This window comes from Papaver somniferum, chromosome 2 (assembly GCF_003573695.1).
Source record: "Papaver somniferum cultivar HN1 chromosome 2, ASM357369v1, whole genome shotgun sequence".
Classification (NCBI taxonomy): Eukaryota; Viridiplantae; Streptophyta; class Magnoliopsida; order Ranunculales; family Papaveraceae; genus Papaver; species Papaver somniferum.
This window is the reverse complement of record NC_039359.1, coordinates 110598021-110618083: the sequence shown is the minus strand read 5'-3', so window position 1 is coordinate 110618083 and position 20063 is coordinate 110598021. Positions and strand designations below refer to the sequence as shown.

General features: G+C 35.6%; 2 protein-coding genes and 1 non-coding gene across 3 annotated transcripts; 2 read left to right on the top strand and 1 right to left on the bottom strand.

Moving 5' to 3' along the window:
- Positions 1-232: 232 nt before the first annotated feature.
- Positions 233-631, bottom strand: LOC113351755. The gene has a single exon (XM_026595689.1). It carries the CDS (start codon positions 629-631, stop codon positions 233-235), a length of 399 nt encoding a protein of 132 aa, XP_026451474.1.
- Positions 632-14699: 14068 nt separating this feature from the next.
- Positions 14700-16714, top strand: LOC113348793 (uncharacterized protein At4g28440-like). Its single transcript, XM_026592663.1, has 2 exons — positions 14700-15117; positions 16139-16714. Exons 1-2 carry the CDS (start codon positions 14871-14873, stop codon positions 16327-16329), a joined length of 438 nt encoding a protein of 145 aa, XP_026448448.1. The 5' UTR covers positions 14700-14870; the 3' UTR covers positions 16330-16714.
- On the top strand, positions 15502-15639 carry LOC113354875. Its single transcript, XR_003362078.1, has one exon. It is a non-coding gene; the product is annotated as a small nucleolar RNA snoR83 (small nucleolar RNA).
- Positions 16715-20063: the final 3349 nt, after the last annotated feature.

Below are 20063 nucleotides of genomic sequence, written 5' to 3'. Positions count from 1 at the left end.
GGATTTGTGGAACTACTGATGCTTTTGAAATGGAGAGTTAAATGAGTTGAAATATCTTCCTTTGTAAGCAGGCATTTGTTGTCATAGTCTTGGATGGAATCAATATTATTTCTTGTTTTTCTCTTATTGACTCTAGTGTGAAATTAATTGTTGTTGTTGTTGTCCATGTCCTTAATGAAATGATCTCTTGACTTTTGTTGATAAAATTCACTTTTTATCTTGTACCACTTGCTCAATTATCTGTTAGTGCAGATAATTTCATCATTTGTGCTTGTATCAGGAGGTTTCTGTTGAAGTATAGTAACTCTTTTTGTAGATTGTCAACTTTCTGGATTATGTTCCCAAAATGTTCCTTATTCCATAGAGATAACATCTTCCTTGTGATGTGGAGCTTGCTGACTAACTGGAAAGCAGGTGAGCCATTGAAACTAGAATTCCATGCATTAGCAATAACAGTTGCACAAGATTCATCATTAAGCCAAGTTAAGAAGAACTTGAAAGGTTTCCAAAAATAAGGTACTTTAGCATCAGAAACTAGCATGATTGGGATGTGGTCACTACCTACTTGATTAAGATTATGAAGCTTACTATTAGGAAAGTTTAAAGTACTGCTGGTATTGTCGATATCCATATCAATTCTAGATTTTTTTAGTGCCTGTGCCCATATTGTTGTTGGCCCAAGTGTAGTTTTTTCCTACAAATCCTATATCTTCTAGTCCACAGGTGGAAAGCATATTATTCACCCAAACATCTGAAGAAGAAGTATCATTTTCATTATCAGTTAAATGAAAATTAAGATCTCCTATGACTAGCCAAGGATTGTTGTTTTCACTACTAATTTTGTGGATGAAATTCCATTGTTCTTTTTTTATAGCATAGTTTGAAAAGCCATATATGCAAGTTAACATAATTTCTGGTTTACTGGGTCAGTCTAAACAACCACATTAAACATATTATGTGACTTATCAACAATGTCACATGTGAAACCATCTTTCAAGAGAAGAACTAATCCTCCAGAGAGGCCGTTAGGTTCTACGAAAACACTGTTAGGAACTGGAATTGATTTAATATAGGGACACATTTGTGACTACTAATTTTTGTCTCACACAGGAAGATAATATCTGGATTTTGGGTTCTAATCAGGTCACTCAAATGGTTTCTAGTATCAGAATTTTTTAACCCTTGAACATTCCAAGAGATAACTTTCATGTCTACAACTAAGAGAGAAAAAATAAGTATGAAAGTAATTTTATGGCTAAGGAGGTTGAGACTGTGGCCACACAAATGAGTTTTATGTATAAAAGAAAAAAATTACGTAGATTTTTAGAACTGCATGGAGAAAAGCAATAAATAGCTAATGATTAACAGAGAAACACCAAGGGAATTGTAAAACCAATTTCTAGAGATTAAAAATTAAATGATGAAGTTGAAAAGTTTTAAGATTAGGATTAACCTGTTTTTCGTTTTCTGCTTTATTAGCTATAGTGTCTCTGATTGTGACCCTTTGAGCTGTTTGAATGTTTGTGATGAGTTCGGTACTGGTAGAAGAATGAGAAGTAGCACCATTGACTTCAGAATTTTCACTGATGATCATAGCTCTACGTCTTTTACCAAGCCTGGTAAAATCTTCACCATCCTCATTAGAAGTCTCTTTCATAAGAAAATCCATGTTCACAGCAACACGATCCTTTGGTGGGAGAAAGATAGTTGATTTCATGTAGCTTTTGTATTCTTCCTTGCAGTTGGCTTTTCATGAGCTTTAGCCAGAAATTTTGTAGCATCCTTATAAGCGACTTTGCAGTGTTTAATAATGTAGCATTCTGTGCATATTCCACTAGGCCGACATTCATAGAAAAATTTGATCCAACGAGTAACACCAGCATTGGTGATTGCTTTCACTACTCTTCTTAATGGGTTTGTAAGATCAATATTGACACAAACCTTAACTGTATCACTTCCAATATAAATCGCATATTTTGGTTCAATGCTCGCCACTTCTCCCATAATTTCTCTTATCTTAGTAACAACAGAAATATTCATATGTTCTGGAAGTAAGAACTTTAGATGCATCCAGAAGTGTTGAAAACCCCAGTGTCTGTGTAAACCATCTCAGGGATTTAATCATGAACCACAAGAAGTTGCTTATTAATGCTCCAGGGTCGTTCATTAATGACTATGTCAATAAATCCCATTTTCTAAACTTGAAGATCATGATATTTGGATCAACTTCTACAATTCTGATCTCTTCAGAAGATATAAAAGGCCATGTAAAGCATATCCACTTTTCAACAGTTTCAATGCGCATGTGTCCTTCAATGATAACTTTGCCTATGACACTAGCCTCCCAGCTATTTTCTTCATCTTCATCTTCTACTGCAGCTTGCTTGCAAATAACAATCTCATTAGTATCACCTAGATCGAACAAAGCTTGCTTAAACTTGTTTGCTAGATCAGAAACTGGCTCGCTCCCTTCACCATCCATAGTTGAGTTATAGTTGGTTGTACGGTTTGAGGAAAGGTTTTATCATAGAATTTCGGGTATAAAGGATAGTTATATAGATTGATATTGAAGGCGTTATTAAACAGAATATTATCATATATTTTAAGATAATTCTCATTAAAACTGATTGTGCGGCTATCTGCCCTAATATAGAGATGAGAATAGCTGGCTATTGACCAGCATAACAGAAAAAGATAAACAGTTCTTAGCTTGGTAACTGTTTTGTTTGAATTTTAAAAAATTCAAAATGTATCGTAAGCGGGATTTATGGTAATATTGACTCGGCGATTTGAATCGTGATACTTCCTTCTTCAAACTCTTGTTACTGATGTCATCACAAACAAACTTCTCAATCAAACGTATGATAACAAGCTCTACAAACGCCTTAATCACAATATACAAAGAGGGAAACGCCATTAGAGACACTAAAAACTGTAAACACATATTGGCAAAGACAGGAAAATATCAGTGTTTCATATTAATCATAAACCAAGGAAAATGAACTAAAAAAGATGAATTAGTGAGAGAAGGGAAGATTATGAAGAAAAAAGTGCAAATTTATAAGTTAGCAAATGAGAATAAACATGATAATAATTTTCAAATGCAAGACTGAGATTAAAATCTATGGAGAAAAGAGTTTTATGAAAACTGAGATAACTCATCTGTGTCGCGTCGCAGAGAAGAGAAGAGATTTTTTGAATCGACAAAACTATCCTTAATATACGATTTATGAATTCTAAACAACATATATTTGGCGTAAAATTTATATAACTTTTAAGCCGAACTGTTCATACACACTTTCAGGTTCAAGAACAGCTCGGCTCAAATCAACTCAATTTTGAGCCGAACCCATTATTGTAACCGTCAAAAACCCTAGTTTTTCAGGAATTAAACCTATTCAATCAATGAAAAACAACAAATAGAGAGATGGGTTTGTAGAACTTACTTTATTATCCTCATTTCAGGAGTTGGTTCTTCACTTGGTTCAATTTATAGTTCAATTTCAGTTTCTACACCTTCATCTTAAATTGGTTCTTCTTCTTTAATTGATGGATTAGAAGACGATTTAGAAAGGTTATTCCCTATTTTTTTCTTTGTACGAACCATTATGTAATTGAGTTTAATCAACTATCAATTTTTCACGAATCAACGATTAATCACGGCGATGAATTTTTTCTTTTCTTGTGAGGGGTAGAGTTCGCCTAGAGGAGGGGGAAGAAGAAATGTTTAGATAACTGACTTTTATTTTTTTTTTAAAATTTGATTTTAGGTTTTTATATGAAGGATAAGGATAAATTAGTAATTTAAACGGTTTAAGGGTATAATGTTATAAATACCCTCCATTTTGGTTGACCTTGCACAAATACCCTCGAGGGATAAAAAACATTTTTCTTGAGTCAATTTGAGAAAGTTGCTTCCACTTTTTTGAAGCAACTGGTAAAAGGTAGAGGTACTTTTAAAACTGAATAAGAGTATATTTTAAGAGGTGAAGTTTGATGGGTATTTAAATAATGTTCCCTTTATATAACTTACCCACTAGATAACCTTTATAAGGTCACACTAGGTAGGACTATTGTTTTGTATGCCCTGAAAGTTGCAGGTATTCTCTAAAACAGGGTGTAGAAATTGACGTTTAGTCCCAAAGTTTGTGGGCTTTGGACACTTTAGTCCACTAATCTGAAGCCCAGTACACTCTAGTCCAAATAAACCGCGGTTGCTACAATTTAGTTCAAACATTGGACGAGTTAGTCCAAAATCAAGTCGATTCCCGATTTTACGAGTTTTCGATATACCATAATTACCCTTGAAGCGATTCCGTATATATAAAGCTTGGTTTGAAATCGAAATTTTTGGATCTCAAACATGAATTCAAAACAGGGAGCAGGTCACAAATTAATTTTGGAAGGCGATTTAACAGTTTCAGAAAGGATTTGATCGTTTCTTCATCATATTTCAACTCAGGTTACATTCGAAAGTGTCCTGAAATCGAGTTTCTTGATCTCATAGTTGAATTCATGACATATTGAGAGATAGATCGATCCAGATTTGAATTCGGAGGTGATTTAACAGATTCATAGAGGTTAGATTGGATTTGATTGTTAATGGAGCAGAACAACTTCAGGTAAGTTTTCTTTTGGTTGAACGATCTGTTACATCTAATTTTCAGGTTTTGTTTCTGATGTTTAGTTTTTATGAGTTTATGAGTTGATGATATCAATTTGATCTGTTACATCTTATTGTTTTTATGATCTTGATTTGATATTATTTTTATACTAGATTTTGATTCTCGTGAAACGATTTTTGTTTACTGTTGTTTGATGATGATTATTAGTTTTCTAATGCATGATATGAAATCAAACTGATACTAGATCGTAGGCTTCTGATTTATTCAATTATGTGTTCCAGTAAGATTCTGAAGCTTAATTGATGGAGTATTTTATCTAGGTTTACTGTTACTTGATGTTTTTGGCTTCGATTAAATGTGTACTTTTCTGTATACTGTTTAAGTTTTGGGTTATTCATATCTGAAATTGTTGTTTGAAGCTTCAAATGTTTATTATCATTTCTTTTGTAATATGTAGGGGTATCGAACATGTCTGAGAAGTTTATTAATGTTGTTTTGAATCATAGTGAGCATTCTGTTGTTTTTCGTGTTAATACTTTGATAACCGTAGATGAATTGAAGCATTTTGTATGCCACCATTGGAGGTATTTGGATCCTTGGAGTATATGTTTCAGCTATATGGATAATGATCAATTAGTTTTTGTACAAGGTGATATACAACTGCAAGGTTTAACTGCACTTATTATTCTTATTGGGAATGAAGATTTCTATTTAAATGTTGACGTCATTCATCATCATACTTCTCGTTCTAATTCTGATTGTAGCACTAGTTCTGGTTCTAGTACTGCAAATTCTTGTGTAACTGAAAGTCCTAAGATGGTAAGGGTGGTAGATCATGACGCGGACAAGGCCAAGCCTCTGATTATTGATGAATGGGTTTATGTTTTTGACAAAGTTGGTAGAGAATTTATGGGTGGTGTTAAAGCTGTTAGAATTGATGTTGATAAGTACAAGATGGCGACCGGTCATAAGATTATTATTCTTAAAAATGACAAGACTCGTTTTACTGCAAAGTGCGCAGAAAATGATTGTGGTTGGAGGATTCACTTTGGGCCTGTCAATGGTGACATTTCTCGGTCCGTGCTGAAAGATTATAATGTTATTCACAGGTTAGTGGTGTTCATATTAGTCCACATTATGAATTCTTGTTTTTATTCTTTTATATGTAGACTTGTTTAGGTGTACATTGTGGTACACGTTTCTTGTTGTAAGCTTTTTAAGTGGCACGCTACTTGTTGTAGGCTTTTTATGGAAATTACATATTATTGCCTGGTTTGTGTTTTATTTTTTGCATATATGTGGTGTTGGTTTTGATATCTTATTAGGTGTGCATTATGGTGCACATTACTTATTCCATTTTTATTTTTTTTAGTTGTGGTGTTGGTTTGAGGTTGAAGAGTCCTGCGGTGACAACCAAGTTGCTGACAATATACAGGGGGATCCTAGTTTAAACCCAACCAGATCATGTCACTTTTTAAGACGACTTATGGGTCCAATATCAAGTATCACCATGCCCGTAGAGGGAAAGAAGCCTTATTTGAAGAACAGTTTGGCGATGACGAGAAGTCGTATAATGATTTAACTTGGTATGTCCTAGCCATTGAGAAAACTAATCCTGATAGTTATGTGAAGTCTGAAGTTGATCATGCAACCAGAATATTTTAGAGGATCTTCATTTGTTTCGGTGCTTGCAAGCATAGTTATAGGTATCTCAGGGCGATGATTTACTTGGACGCTACTTTCCTTACTGGTAGATACAAGGGTGCTTTGATGGCTGCAACATGTATCAATGGGAACAATGAATTTTACCCATTTGCATTTGCTCTCGTATCTGCTGAAAACAAAGATAATTCGTTTTGGTTTCTAGAGAATCTTAAACAAGTTCTCGATGGTCGTCAGATTGTTTTCCTTAGTGATCGTGGAGAAGGACTTTTGCAGGGCATTCCAAAATGTTTCCTAATTCATATCACAGCTATTGCTTTTACCACATCAAGTGCAATCTCCCCATTGTATCAGGTGATGCGAATTCAAAGCCCGTTATTGATTTGTTTTACAAAGCCGCTTACTCTTACACAGCAACGAACTTTGAAGAAGCTTTGCGGGGAATGCATGTAATTGGATGTGGACATGTTTCTAACTATATTAGGACTATTCCAAAGGATAAATGGGCAAATGCATTTTTCCATGTATGCAGATATAATGCTCACTCTTCAACTCTTCCCGAGTCCTTCAACAACTGGATTCTTGATTTCAAAAAGCTGTCTGCTTTTGCTCTTCTCGATGCGATACGGTGAGTTTTATGTTTAGTGTTTCATTCATTTATTTTCTTTGATGTGTACATCTTCCCTTGCACACATGTTTGTCTGTCTACATTGTTGCACACATGGATTTGCTTGATCTGTAGATACTTGTACAAGTTTTATCTGTGTTTCTGCAAATGTGTGTACTTTGTTGTACACATGGATTTCCTTAATGTGTACATTGTTGTACACATGTTTTATTTGTTTTCCTTCTAGATCATGTTTTGATTATATGATTTGTCTTTTTATTATGTTAGTTTGAAGGTTATGAAGAAGAATTCTGAGAGAAGGGTAGAAGGTCTAGAAAATTTCAACACTAGGCTCACTCTCATATATGAGGCTTTACTAAAGGGAAACATCGACATTGGTCGTACTTGGACTGTTACTCAGTCCATGAAAAGAATGTATGAAGTCATGTCTCCCCGGTCTCATACTGTAGATCTAGTGCAGAAAACTTGTACATGTCACAGGTGGAAAGTTAATGGTTTTCCTTGTGCATATACTTGTGCTGCCATTGAAGCTACGAGAGAGGAAGTCTATTCATTTGTTAAGCCATACTTCACCATTGAATGGTACAACAGGACATACCAGGAGATCATGTTTCCAATCCCCAATCATGACAACTCGCGGGCTTATGATCCTAATGATAGGGTTATTGTTCCTATTCTTGTTCCTCCACCTGGTAGACGAAGAACACAGCGTATCAAGAATGCTTGGGAGAAGCAAAAGAGGCCTATGATGTGCACAAAGTGTTTAACCCTTGGTCACCACAACAGAGCTACTTGCCCCATGATTTGATGCTTTTTTCAATGTTTCATTAGATCAAAAGATTCTATATGTTTGGTATTTACTTTTGGTTATGTCTTTTTAATTTTCTTTGGCTTGGATAATTAGTGCCATGACATGTGTACCATTATGTACACCTTCCTGTGAACTTCAGTTTTTCTTACCTGTCTTTTTACATGTGTACCACTATGTACACCTTGGTGTACAATGGATGTTGCTAGTCTATTTTGTTTAGTACTCCCTTCGTTTCAAAAAGACAGTCTGTTTTGACTTTGTCAAAATATTAAGGAGACCGTAGTAGTTTACATGCAATACCCTTAGTTACTTGCCTAACTTATTTCAATAAAAACTTAAATAATAAAAACTACCAAAAATTATTATCGAATTATAAACAGGAAATAAAAAAAGAAAGCTAAAAGGAATGAAAAATATATTTGTTTCCATAGTTATAAAAATTTCATTAATATTTTAGATTGGGACCATTAGAAAAGAATTTATGAATATAAAATTTTAAGGGTATGTTAAAGAGTTTATTGAAAAAATATGACTATAAACAGAAGTTGGACACAATTTTGAAACAGACCAAAATGGAATAGATGACGGTCTTTTCGAAACAGAGGGAGTAATATTCTACGTTTTCAGATATGTATAACTAGTAATTACTTTGCTATGTTCAATTTTTATGTTTTCAGTTCTGCATGCTATAAAAATGTTAGTAATATTTTTATGTCTTCAATTTTTATAATTTTGATAAAGTATAAAAATCGGTCAGTACATGTGTACCTTTATGTACACCTTCTAAACATTTTCTCCCCTAGTCAGTAACTGTGAACAATCAAGTACACCTTAATTCAAGGTGTAATATACACTTCAATGGTAGTGATAAGTCATAAACTAGTAACATCAATAACATCAATATTGAAACTAATAAAAATATTAATTCAAGGTCTTTATAGTAGTGATAAGTCATAAAGAAAGTGATAAAAACTGAAATTTGAAAAGTTGTCTGAAAGATAGAAAATGTTTAGAAGCAATTCAGAAAGTGATCTTGTATAATGAAGCTTAAAATAAACTCTTCTTCCTCTTCAATGGTTCATCTCTTTACTCAGGCGCCACTCGTTGTGTTGTGCATCAGTTGCTATATCCCACACCTTTTCATACACTCCGACTTTTTTCAGCATCTTGGCCACCAATTTTGCTCTCATTCCCTGACAAATGTCTTCGGCCCTCTGCTGATCTCTTTCGATACTCTTTCTCTTCTTCACACTTCGTTTCATAAAGTAGCAAGTGTATAGGAGGCAGTCTGGATTGATTCCTTAAGCAGGGCATTGCATGATGTTTATTTCCTGTTATTTTATCGGTGCATCACCCTTCAACGCTCTCTTCTTGTTGAGTTCAAATTGCACCACATTTGCCATGTGATGTGCATCATGCTTATAGTCTTTATTTGAGTGCAACGAGTTGTACCACTTCCACTCTTCAGCTTCAAAATCAAATTTCAAAAGCGACCAGTGAACTCCTACTGCAATTTGTATTGTTGAGTGATTGACGGGGATTACAAGAACTTCCAGATTATCAGGCATGTCCCGTATGAATTAAACCACAAGCTTTTGTTCCTCGCTGATGATATTGTTCTTCACATGGTACTGCAATCAATAATTTGTAGGAAAATAAAATGGATTAGGTACACCTAGATCAGACCAGAAAACTAACAAGCATGTACACTACTACATATCAAACAGATGTATGATATAGATGTATCCATGACATATGATACAGGTGTACAACTATGTACACACCTAAGTAAATCTAACAATCAAGCATCCATGCAAACATTTAACAGAGCATGTGTCAATCATATAGCATATTGGTGTATATCTATGTCCACTCCTAAGGAAATCTACAAACACATAGAACACGCCATGTCACTCAGGTGTACTAGTATGTACACATCATTAAAGTATCTATATATGAAATTGTTGATTTGTTTTTTTAGAAACTTACACATGCAGTATGAGTAATTATTTCACATCTCATGTACTTCTGATCATCTGGATGACGAATGTTATCTTTGACCATTTCTCTGAAACGTCGATGGATGTAGAACTGGAGTACCTCTTGGTCCAAATATTTGTTGAACATGAGTTCACGAAGTACTTTTCCAACAATCAGAATTTGTTCCCTGACTGTAGGATCTTCGAGTATTGTTAGTTCCCAAGCTACAGAGCTGCAGAATCATAAAGGAAATGTTAACATGGTGTACATAATGGTGCACATACCTTTTTTTCTATAATATTCAATCATTCGTATAGTGTGAGTTATTGTTTTGTGAACTTACCCCAGGCTTGCATAGTCGAAGAATTTTTGTATCCTTTTTTTGTCCTGTCGTGGTTCCATGGCTTAATATAGTGGTGAATGACGAATATCTGGCAATGGGAGAGCAGGATGATACTCATTTCCATTTCTCCTTTTTGGTGCAGGATAGCCTTGGTCTTCTCCCTCTTTGACCCCCTTGCCTTTTTGATCCACTTTCATCCTAACTTTTCTGGTTTTACCCTCGACAGTGAAGTCATGAGGTATTTTTTTATTTGCAGCTCTCTTTGGTGGTGTCTTGGACAACTTGCCAGCCGCTTTTGTCCTCAACATCTCTGCTTCCTTCATCTTCCCTGCTCTTGTCTTCACTGACATCGTATTCTCTTCTTCTACCTCTTAGATGCTAAAAAAATCAGCATGATTTTGTTGGATGAACTGCACTGCTTCAGCAATGATCATTTCTCGTACATCTTCATTGGATAATGATTTCTGTGAAGACTCTTCTTTTGGATCTTCTTGGCTCAACAATGAAAAACTTGGACAATCGTGTCGGATCAGGGTTGCCATCTTTTCCTTCACTTCATATGGTGTCGTTTTGTAACAACCTTTTTCAAGCTTTCCGAACACAGATTCAGACAAGTAATCTAGAAGGTCCTCAATTGATTTATAAGTCTCCTTCTTTGTCTCTTCTCCTTGTGTGAGTAAGAGGACATCTTCTTCAACCGGCAACATGCCTTTAGGGTCCAGCTGAGATATGGCTTGAGCTGCGATTATCGTAGCTTCATCAATTTTAGCAGTTTGAGTGGCATCCATTACATCCTGGACTTCTTGATCTGCAAATGTCTCTGGCAGAGAAGTGCTAAAAAAATGCATTTTTTGTTATGTTCTACAAAAGTGTACATCTTTGTACACACACAGAGAAGAAATCACTAAGGTGTACATCTTCGTATACATATACGGAAAATGAAAAGAAATGCGAGCTGAGATCATTTAATACATAGGCTTCTTATCAGTTCCAGACTCAACACCTTGCCTTGTTCCATCCTTCTCTTCATTTTTCTTTGACAGAGGAGTGGTAAAAGATTCAAGTTTAAAGAAAAGGTATGAGTTTTAGCATACTGGTGTACAACTATATACACACATAAAAACAAATGACTGCCACATTTAATAAAAGTTATTTTATACCTTCACTTTTCATAAGTTTCAGACGGAACTTCATTCTTTTCAGATTCAGTTTCATGATCGTCATCACCACCTTTGCTACCCTCTTTGTCATTGTCATCACCACCTTTTCTACCCTCTTTGTCATTGTCATCACTATGCATATCACCACCTTTGCCACCTTCTTTTTCATTGTCATCACCATGCATATAACCACCTTTTCCACCCTCTTTGTCATTGTCATCACCATGCATGTCACCACCTTTGCCACCATCATCATCATCATCATGCATATCACCATCTTCATTGTGTTCCTCCACATCCTCCTCCTCCTCTTCCTCCTACTCATCCTCCTCCTCCTCTTCTTTCTCTTCCTCCTCCTCCTCCTCCTCCTCAATCTTCTCATCTTCCTTTTCCACCTGCTCCTCAATCTCCTCATCCTTATCAGTTTCAAGTAGTATTTCCTTTACAAATTTAATGATTTCATCCAAAGTGTAATTACGAAAATCATTCACTTTTCTTTCTGTCAAGTTCATTAGACCAACTTCATTAACTTTTAGGCTTTTCTCTTAGATGTAATTCAGAAGCCTTTCTTGCCTCTCCTGAACTTCAGTAAGCTCCTCATCCAAAACCTTTCTTTGCATATATGATATGCGCAGCTTTTCCTTCATTGTATCTATGTTATTTTCTTGTTTCTGCCTCCGATACTCTTCCAAAAACAATCGTTCTTCATCAGTGAAAGCCTTTACCCATCCTGGTTGCATCTGAAAACATGCCAAAGTATCAACATTGATCACAGGTGTACAATTTTTTACACATGTTGTAAGAGTGTATACTGTTGTAAACAAGACAAATTTCTTAAAATCTATCGACAATGTACAATCTTGTACACCTTAGTGTACATATACTATCGTAAGAAAGTTTTTTGAGATACCTTTTTCATGACGTCATTCAGGTCTTTCTCGATTGTATTACTGACGTCGCTGATGATCCACCTGAGAATCCTTGGCACACCCTCATTAATCGGTTGCATGCCTTTGTTATCTTCAGCAAACCAATGCTACATTAGAAAATAGGTGAATAGTTAGAATTGTAACAGAAAGTAACAGACACAATGAACATAATTATTTAAAATGGTGAATGGATATATCAGGTGTACAACTGTGTGCACATGTAAACTCACCAATAGATAACACACACAACCATTAACTTTAAGTGGTGCGTCGATATGTTTCTTAATGCACGCCATGAGATACTCATGTATATGAACTGGCCAGCAAGTTTTGTTCATCCTATCGAAAGACTCAAAAAAGTGTGCATACTGGTTCTTGCTAATCATACTTCCATTTGCATGGGTAAAAAACACAGTGATACGCAAGTACATAGTAAACATCACCACTATGTCTTCACCGTTTCTTTGAATCTCCAATGGCGACTTTGGGTTTAGCTTCATGATACGTACGATTTCCTCCTCCACATCTTTTTTTACCAGCTCATTTTGTTTCTTAAGAGGCAATCTGTTTATCAGAGGACCGTATCTTTTTTCTGTTGTAGTTTTTACATCTTATCCTTTTTCAAGTTCCGTCGCCACCATCTTAATCCCATAAATTAGAAAGAAATCCTCAGGTTCACTCTTTACTGCCACTATCTTTTTCTTATTGGGAGTATCAAACATGAAATAGTGTTCCCCTTCGTCACAAATTTCATGGCGATACTGTCTCACAATTTTTAAGATTGAGTTTGGGTTCCTAGTCCATATATCATCTCTCTTTTTAGTTGGATCTTTCTCATCTGCTTTTTTGTGGACAAAGATATCTACAACAGGACAGAATGGTCCTTCTTTTTGCTTCTGTAATTAATAATCGGTGGATCATACTTTTTATCCTCGTTCTTTTTCATATTCCCCGAGGTTTATATTCACAAAGTCACTGATTGCATGGAAACTTGATCTATAAGGCTTGTTGGTATCTACGAAAATGAACCAAGAATAATAATACATTCATTATACTCATAACAACAAAATAGTCACATAGGTGTACAACACTGTATACACAAGTATTTAACAGAGCACTAATCAAATAAGAACAATACAGGTGTAAAAGTCTTTACACTCTTACAAAAATCTAACAAAATCAGTTTCAAAACACACTCAACAGGCAATATGAAGATGAACTAGCATGCTGGTGTACAGATCGGTACACTGGTACACACCAACAACACATATATGGACACACCAACAACAAATCTCATAAAAATTGCAAAATAAATAAATAGATAGAAATGTGAAAGAAAGCCTGCAACAGCATGGTGATGTACATATCTGTACACACCAACAACAAATGTTTTAAAAATTGCAAAAAAAATAGATAGAACTGTGAAAGAAAGCCTGCAACATCGTGGTGGTGTACATATCTGTACACATCAACAACAAATCTCATAAAAATTGCAAAAAATAGATAGAACTGTAAAAGAAAGCCTGCAACAGCATGGTGGTGTACATATATGGACACACCAACAACAAGAGATGGACAACAGTATGAAAATACACACATCAGAACATATAAACATGATATAGCATGCCGGTGTACAAATTTGTACACTGGTAAAACACAATAGTTGGACAAGAGTTTGAAGTAGCATTACCCTTTTTTGATTTCTTCTTAGGTGGTGGTGATTTTGAAGTATCTTCTTCAATTGTTGTTGTTGAAACTGTTGTAGACTCTGGTTTCTTCTTAGGTGGTGGTGATTTTGAAGTATCTTCTTCAACTGTTGCTGTTGAAACTGCTGTAGATTTTGATTTCTTCATAGGTGGTGATGATTTTGAAGTATCTTCTTGTACAGTTGATGTTGAAATTGCTGCATATTTTGATCTCGTCTTCGGTCCTTGTGATTTTGAAGTATCTTCTTCAACTGTTGCTGGTATATCAGAAGATTCTTCTGTTGATTTTCGCTTTGCAACTGGTCTTTTAGCACTCACCATTATGTTATTGCTACTGTATTCATCAATTCTGCGAAGATTTAAGGTTTGATTTTGAAGCTTTAGGATTTGGATTTTTGATTTTTGATTTTAGGTTAAACTTCTTTCTTGTTTTTTTTTTCTCTGAGTTTTTTTATCTTCTCTTCTGCTAAATGAATTACTAACATTTTCGTTTTTTTTTTCTAGTTTTTAATTTCAGTTTTCTTTTTCGAACCAACATGTCTCTTCCACATTAACTGTGTCAGTTACAAAACAGTTTCAATTCGTTGCATGTGTGCTTTGTGAGACGCGTGCGAAGAATAGCAGCGTCTTTATACATTTTATAATTAACTTTGGACTAATATATTCCTAGTCGGATCGTGGTGGACTAATCCGCATTTTCGAGGGAGGTTTTGGACTGAACCGTTTTTTTCCCAAACACACGGTTCGGTTACTTCGGTATTTGTTCTCACTTCTGGGCAGAGAAAGGGGTATTCTCTTGACAGCCAAATCTAACCATCCATCTCTTCCTATCTTCCTAGATGAGAAACAAAGAGGAATTTAAAGCGTCCGAAATTTTTAGAGACACCAAACTGCGAAACCCTACTGCTTCTTCATTCATTACTCATTTTTAGGGTTTCCTTGTTTCTAACTATATATTCACCAATCAAACAAGCCCATCTTTTTGGGTTTCTAGGGTTTTTTAGAAAAAACACCAGCAAAACAACAATGGCAACCAAAACAACTGCTCAACAATCCATTGCAAAACCAGAAAAGAGGAAGCCAGTATTCATAAAGGTTGATCAGTTGAAACCTGGTACCAGTGGTCATAACGTAACTGTTAAAGTCGTGAGGTCCGAATCTGTTATGCCTAAAGGTCGATCAGCAACTCAGAATTTCCGTAATACTCGTATCGCTGAATGTCTTGTTGGTGATGAAACTGGTACCATCCTTTTCACTGCTCGTAATGAACAAGGTATATAAAACCCTAATTTCTCATTTCACTGTTTGCTTAGTCTGATTTTGTTTCTGTATACTCATGGTGGCATATATTTTGTTTGGAATCTAAGTGCATTATTTGATCTCATATGGTAAGAAGATATATGTTTACTTCTGTTTTAGTAGTTCTTGTGGAGGGGTTTGAAATTCATCAACAGTAGGGGTAGTTTGATGTCTTTGTTGTCTATTTAATGAATCTTCCTGCAAAGGGTTGTGTAGCTTACTTGTAGTGTGATTTTAGGTTGCTTTTATTTTTTGATTTTAGGGTTTTCTGCTGTAAGATCTGTTAGATTTTGGGTTGCTTTGTCTTGAGATTATTATTCAAGTGTAGATTCTGGATATGAAAAGATAAGGTTCCATAATCCCAGGCAAAACTTGATTTTTTCGTTTTTGTTTGATTCATGGGAAGCCAATATCGAAGATTCATGGGATGTTTCGCTGATAAATACCTTTTTAATGTTATTCTGGAGGTGTTTTAATAGTAGCTTCCCATACATATAATCTATTCCATGTTCTAGTATGACCTCTATTAAATTTGAGCTGTCCAGTTTAACATTTAAGCTCTCCAGATTAACATTTGCCCTGCTGTAGGGCTAAGTAGTTTGATACTATGTTTTTATCCAGTATTTTTTGGTTTTATATTCACCAGTAATATTTTGGAGGTTGACTAGTGGTAGAATTTGTTTCATGAATAGCTCATCTCTTCCAATGTTTGCGTGTATGTAGCATTAAATTTGAGCTGTCCAGTTTAACATTTAAGCTCTCCAGATTAACATTTGCCCTGCTGTAGGGCTAAGTAGTTTGATACTATGTTTTTATCCAGTATTTTTGGTTTTATATTCACCAGTAGTATTTTGGAGGTTGACTAGTGGTGGTAGAATTTGGTTCATGAATAGCTCATCTCTTCCAATGTTTGCGTGTACGTAGCATTTCTGTTTTCTAAATTCAAACTTCTGGTTATGTTGCTCCTTCTTAGTATCTATTTGTCTTTCTTGTAGTTGATTTAATGAAGCCAGGAAGTACTGTGATTCTGCGAAACGCAAAGATTGACATGTTCAAGGGATCAATGAGGCTTGCAGTTGACAAATGGGGTCGTGTGGAGGTTACAGAACCTGCAAAGTTTGTGGTGAAGGAGGATAACAATCTTTCTTTGGTTGAGTACGAGTTGGTGAATGTCGTTGAAGAGTGATTGGTTTTCGGTTGCATATATATGATCAGGAGAAAGAAGGCTTGAAGTTGTTCATGGTTGGTTTTAATCCTTCTTGTTTGTTGGTTGTCTAGATGCTATTGGTGTATAGTTTTTTAGTTTTCGGATGGAACAAAGTTTAGTGGTGGTATACAAAACTCACTGGTGCTGGTAATACTTTTTCTTATATTAAATATTTATAGGTGTTTTGCTTTAGGTTTACCTTAAGAGTATCCATTTTGGTAAGCTGGACGGATGTATTGCTGCATTCATCTCTCTAGTTGGTATAGTACCTTTTGAATCCGGGGAAGTAAGACATCTATCTAATCTAATGTTAATAATAAGTTCTAATTCGTTGTTGTTTTATGATGGAAGATTTAATTTCCTGTTAACTTGCTTGTTTTGTTCAGCAGTGAGTTCTCCGTGATTGTTCATCATATTTTCTGCCTGATAAGGTTGCTGTATCTATTATGTTTCTATTGTGTGGTTTGATTACTTGGTCAAATGAATGTGATTTCGGGGTTTCAAGGACATCTTATGGAATGGGTATATTTTTTTCCTTGCAAGTTGGTAGGGGTTTTCCGAACTGCTTGTGCTGCTCTTCCTAGGGGATTAAGCAGTTGCTGATACAGTTTGCAAGGCTTAGCCTGGCTGAGCGGCAAAATGTAGGCTTGTGAAGAAAACCTCGGGAGTATATGTTACACGGGTTCTCCAAACGGAAGCCTCACTTCCTAGGAAGTTTAAAGTTTCAAGTTACCGCTGTTTATGGAATGAAAAATAAATTTTGAGCACAAGGAATTTGTAACCAGCAATCCCCTACCAAAAGACTTCAACCGGGTTTATTGATACACCTTCATAAACAAAAAGTTGGCAAGTCATGAATTGAAGATGAACAACGTTGATTTTAGTGATAAGACCATGCACTCAAGGCTAAATTTTTTTTGGCCGCAGTGAGATGCCAATGCCTATCACACCAATATCCAGGCTTCTGGTTGAGCACTTCCCAAAACAAATTGACCCCATACCACTCTAGACAATAGATAGGTAATGCTGCATTTATTCTGATAAAAAGATGAATTCCATGAGACAGCCTCTTACAGACCCAAACTCTAATTGCATTCTTTACAAGGGACCTGAAAACCGGGAGAAGGGAAATAAATTTCTGACCAAATTTTAAAGTTAACAGAGAAGTCTGTGTATAATAAAATCAAAAAATCTATCTTCATTTGGGCCAATTATTTCTAACCAAAACTTGCAGCGAAACAGTATCAGATTGGACTAATATTTAGTGTATACAACTTCGGTCTATCCATTAACCAACATTCATCATAAATCATCATTGCGAGCTGGTAACAGAATAAATCAGTACAGGTCTTCAATTGATCTCATTTCAACAGTCATCTTTGCAAGCTGGTTGAAAAGAGAAAAATCAGTACTGTGAAGCTACTTATAATGATTAAATAATGAATTAAATACAGAGCCTAGGTCTTAATTATCTGAACTCTGATTGCATTCTTTATAAGGCAGCTCAAAATCGGGAAAATGGAAAAGAAATCTCTGAGCAAAATTAACAGTGAATAGAGAAGTTCGTGTACAGATTCAAACCTAATATAACAACTAACCTATAACTTCATTGGGGCCAATTATTTCTAAGGAAAACTTGCTGCAAAACGGTATCAGAATGGGTTGGTATTTAGTGCATACAACTTCGGTCATCATACATCATCATTGCAAGCTGTGAACACAATAAATCAGTACAGGCCTTCGGTTGATCTCATTTCATAAGTCATCTTTGCAAGCTGGTTGAAAAGAGAAAAGTCAGTACGGTGAAGCTACTTATTGTGATTATAAGCACAAACGATGTGCAAAATGGTACGATATGGTTCACATGAAACATCTAGAATACAGCTATTATGTATGGTGGTGTGGAACGTATGACACGATCCATCATCAATGTCTCTTAAGTAAATTGAAGACACCAACTTAAGTCAGACACTAAAGAGTAAAAATTATGCATTCACTGAAACAATGGCGGTAGAAAACATGATGCATTACTATAACTAGAAGAGGCTGTATGCATGAGCCTGCATTCGGAATACACATGTACACACTGGAACCTATGAAATGTACTGCATCTTTTGAAAAATTGTCCTTCCAGACATGTCTGACACTGGTGGTGGCAGTTTCCACTGACCACTACAATCAATCTAAGGGTCACTCCTCAACCATAGCATGGTTTTTTTCCTCTCCTCCATCGTCTATCTTTTTTGGTCTTAAGCTGTGTCCAACACCCGTATCTTGGCGTCATTTTGAGGTCGTACTGTTGAACACCTCATACAAGTGTTACATTGACGCATGTACCCATTGTTACTTAGGTTGGATCACGTGCTCCTCAACTCAAGCTTTTATTAGTTTTGATAATTTGGATCTCATGCTACTCAACTAAATATTAGCATATTTCAAAGTCGAATAATCAGATAATTCCAATAGCAACACTGCAGATGTTGCAAATCCACCAAGTACAGAAAAGAAATACTCTGGTTTTACTTCTACATGACTACTTCACAGTGTCTTCCAGATGTTCCTAAGCCTCATAGTCATAACTTAATAACTTTTTATCTAGTTTCATCTTGGCCTACACTATGACAAGTATTTTCGTTCTTTTACTAATTAAAAATGTAAAACAAAAGGAGAGACATGGCAATATCAGAAAAAAACTGTGGTAGGGAACTATCTGGAAATCAAAATCTTGATAGACCTAAGTTTACAGGAGCTAAAATGTGGATAATAGACCCATCCTTTTTCCTAATACACAAGAACTGACATTCTTCAAAGAAAATACCTATCCTGGAAAAGTCTGAAGACCTTAAACAACTTAAGGTGCCTCAGCATAAACAAAGAAGATCCAGAATGCATGTATGATGAAATAAAGTTGTTAGGGGAAGGCTGAAAACGAAAACTCCAGACAATGGAATCTTCATAAGGAAGATGTTTTAGGTTAACCTTGGGAATGAAGATTATCATTTGGGAATTCATACAACCAACTTAACAACGTAACAAAGAGAAACCATTTGGGAATTCATACAAACAACTTAAGAACATAACAAAGAGAAAACTGGGATGAAAAAGAGAAGACTACATGAAGTAAAAATCATTACAAATTTCTTTCAATTTAGTAATTACCTTGAAGAAGCCAAAAGTAGGGTTGATTAGAGACACCGAGCTTCGAAATTAATAAAGAAGACGAATTCGCAGAATGAAACGGCATCAGTGAATCCACGCAACAATTTCAACAGGAGACCTTTTTTATTACATACAAAAATACTCAATAACATTTTGTCTCACAAATACAAATAAAACTAGAATGGAGTGACTGAAAGATGTCTTACCTGAAAATGCGTTGCGAGAGAGGTTTTTGCTGTGAAAAGAAAGAGGAAGCAGAAGGAGAAGACTTAGGTTTTGCTTGAGGAAAGGCCCTCGCTGCTGAACTTCGGAAGGAAGAGGAAGCAGAACGAAGGACAGACCTGGCGGTAGCGGCGTAGATCGCCATCGTTGCTAACTTTTTCTTCTAGTTTTCTGAGAGTAAAAATAAAGAGCGAACAAGCCTCGCACCAGTTAAGTATGCAGCGTACCGAAGTTAGTGTTTGGCTGTATTGTAGAAACGCCGATGGCTGCAGGACATGTAGGCTACGTAGACTAGCAATGTTCCATTTTCAAGAGCCTAAACATAACATGGA

Coding starts and splice junctions, on each gene's coding strand:
- LOC113351755 (XM_026595689.1), bottom strand. CDS start 631: ATGGATATCGACAATACCAGCAGTACTTTAAACTTTCCTAATAGTAAG.
- LOC113348793 (XM_026592663.1), top strand. CDS start 14,871: ATGGCAACCAAAACAACTGCTCAACAATCCATTGCAAAACCAGAAAAG. Junction 15,118..16,138: donor CACTGCTCGTAATGAACAAG/GTATATAAAACC, acceptor TCTTTCTTGTAG/TTGATTTAATGAAGCCAGGA.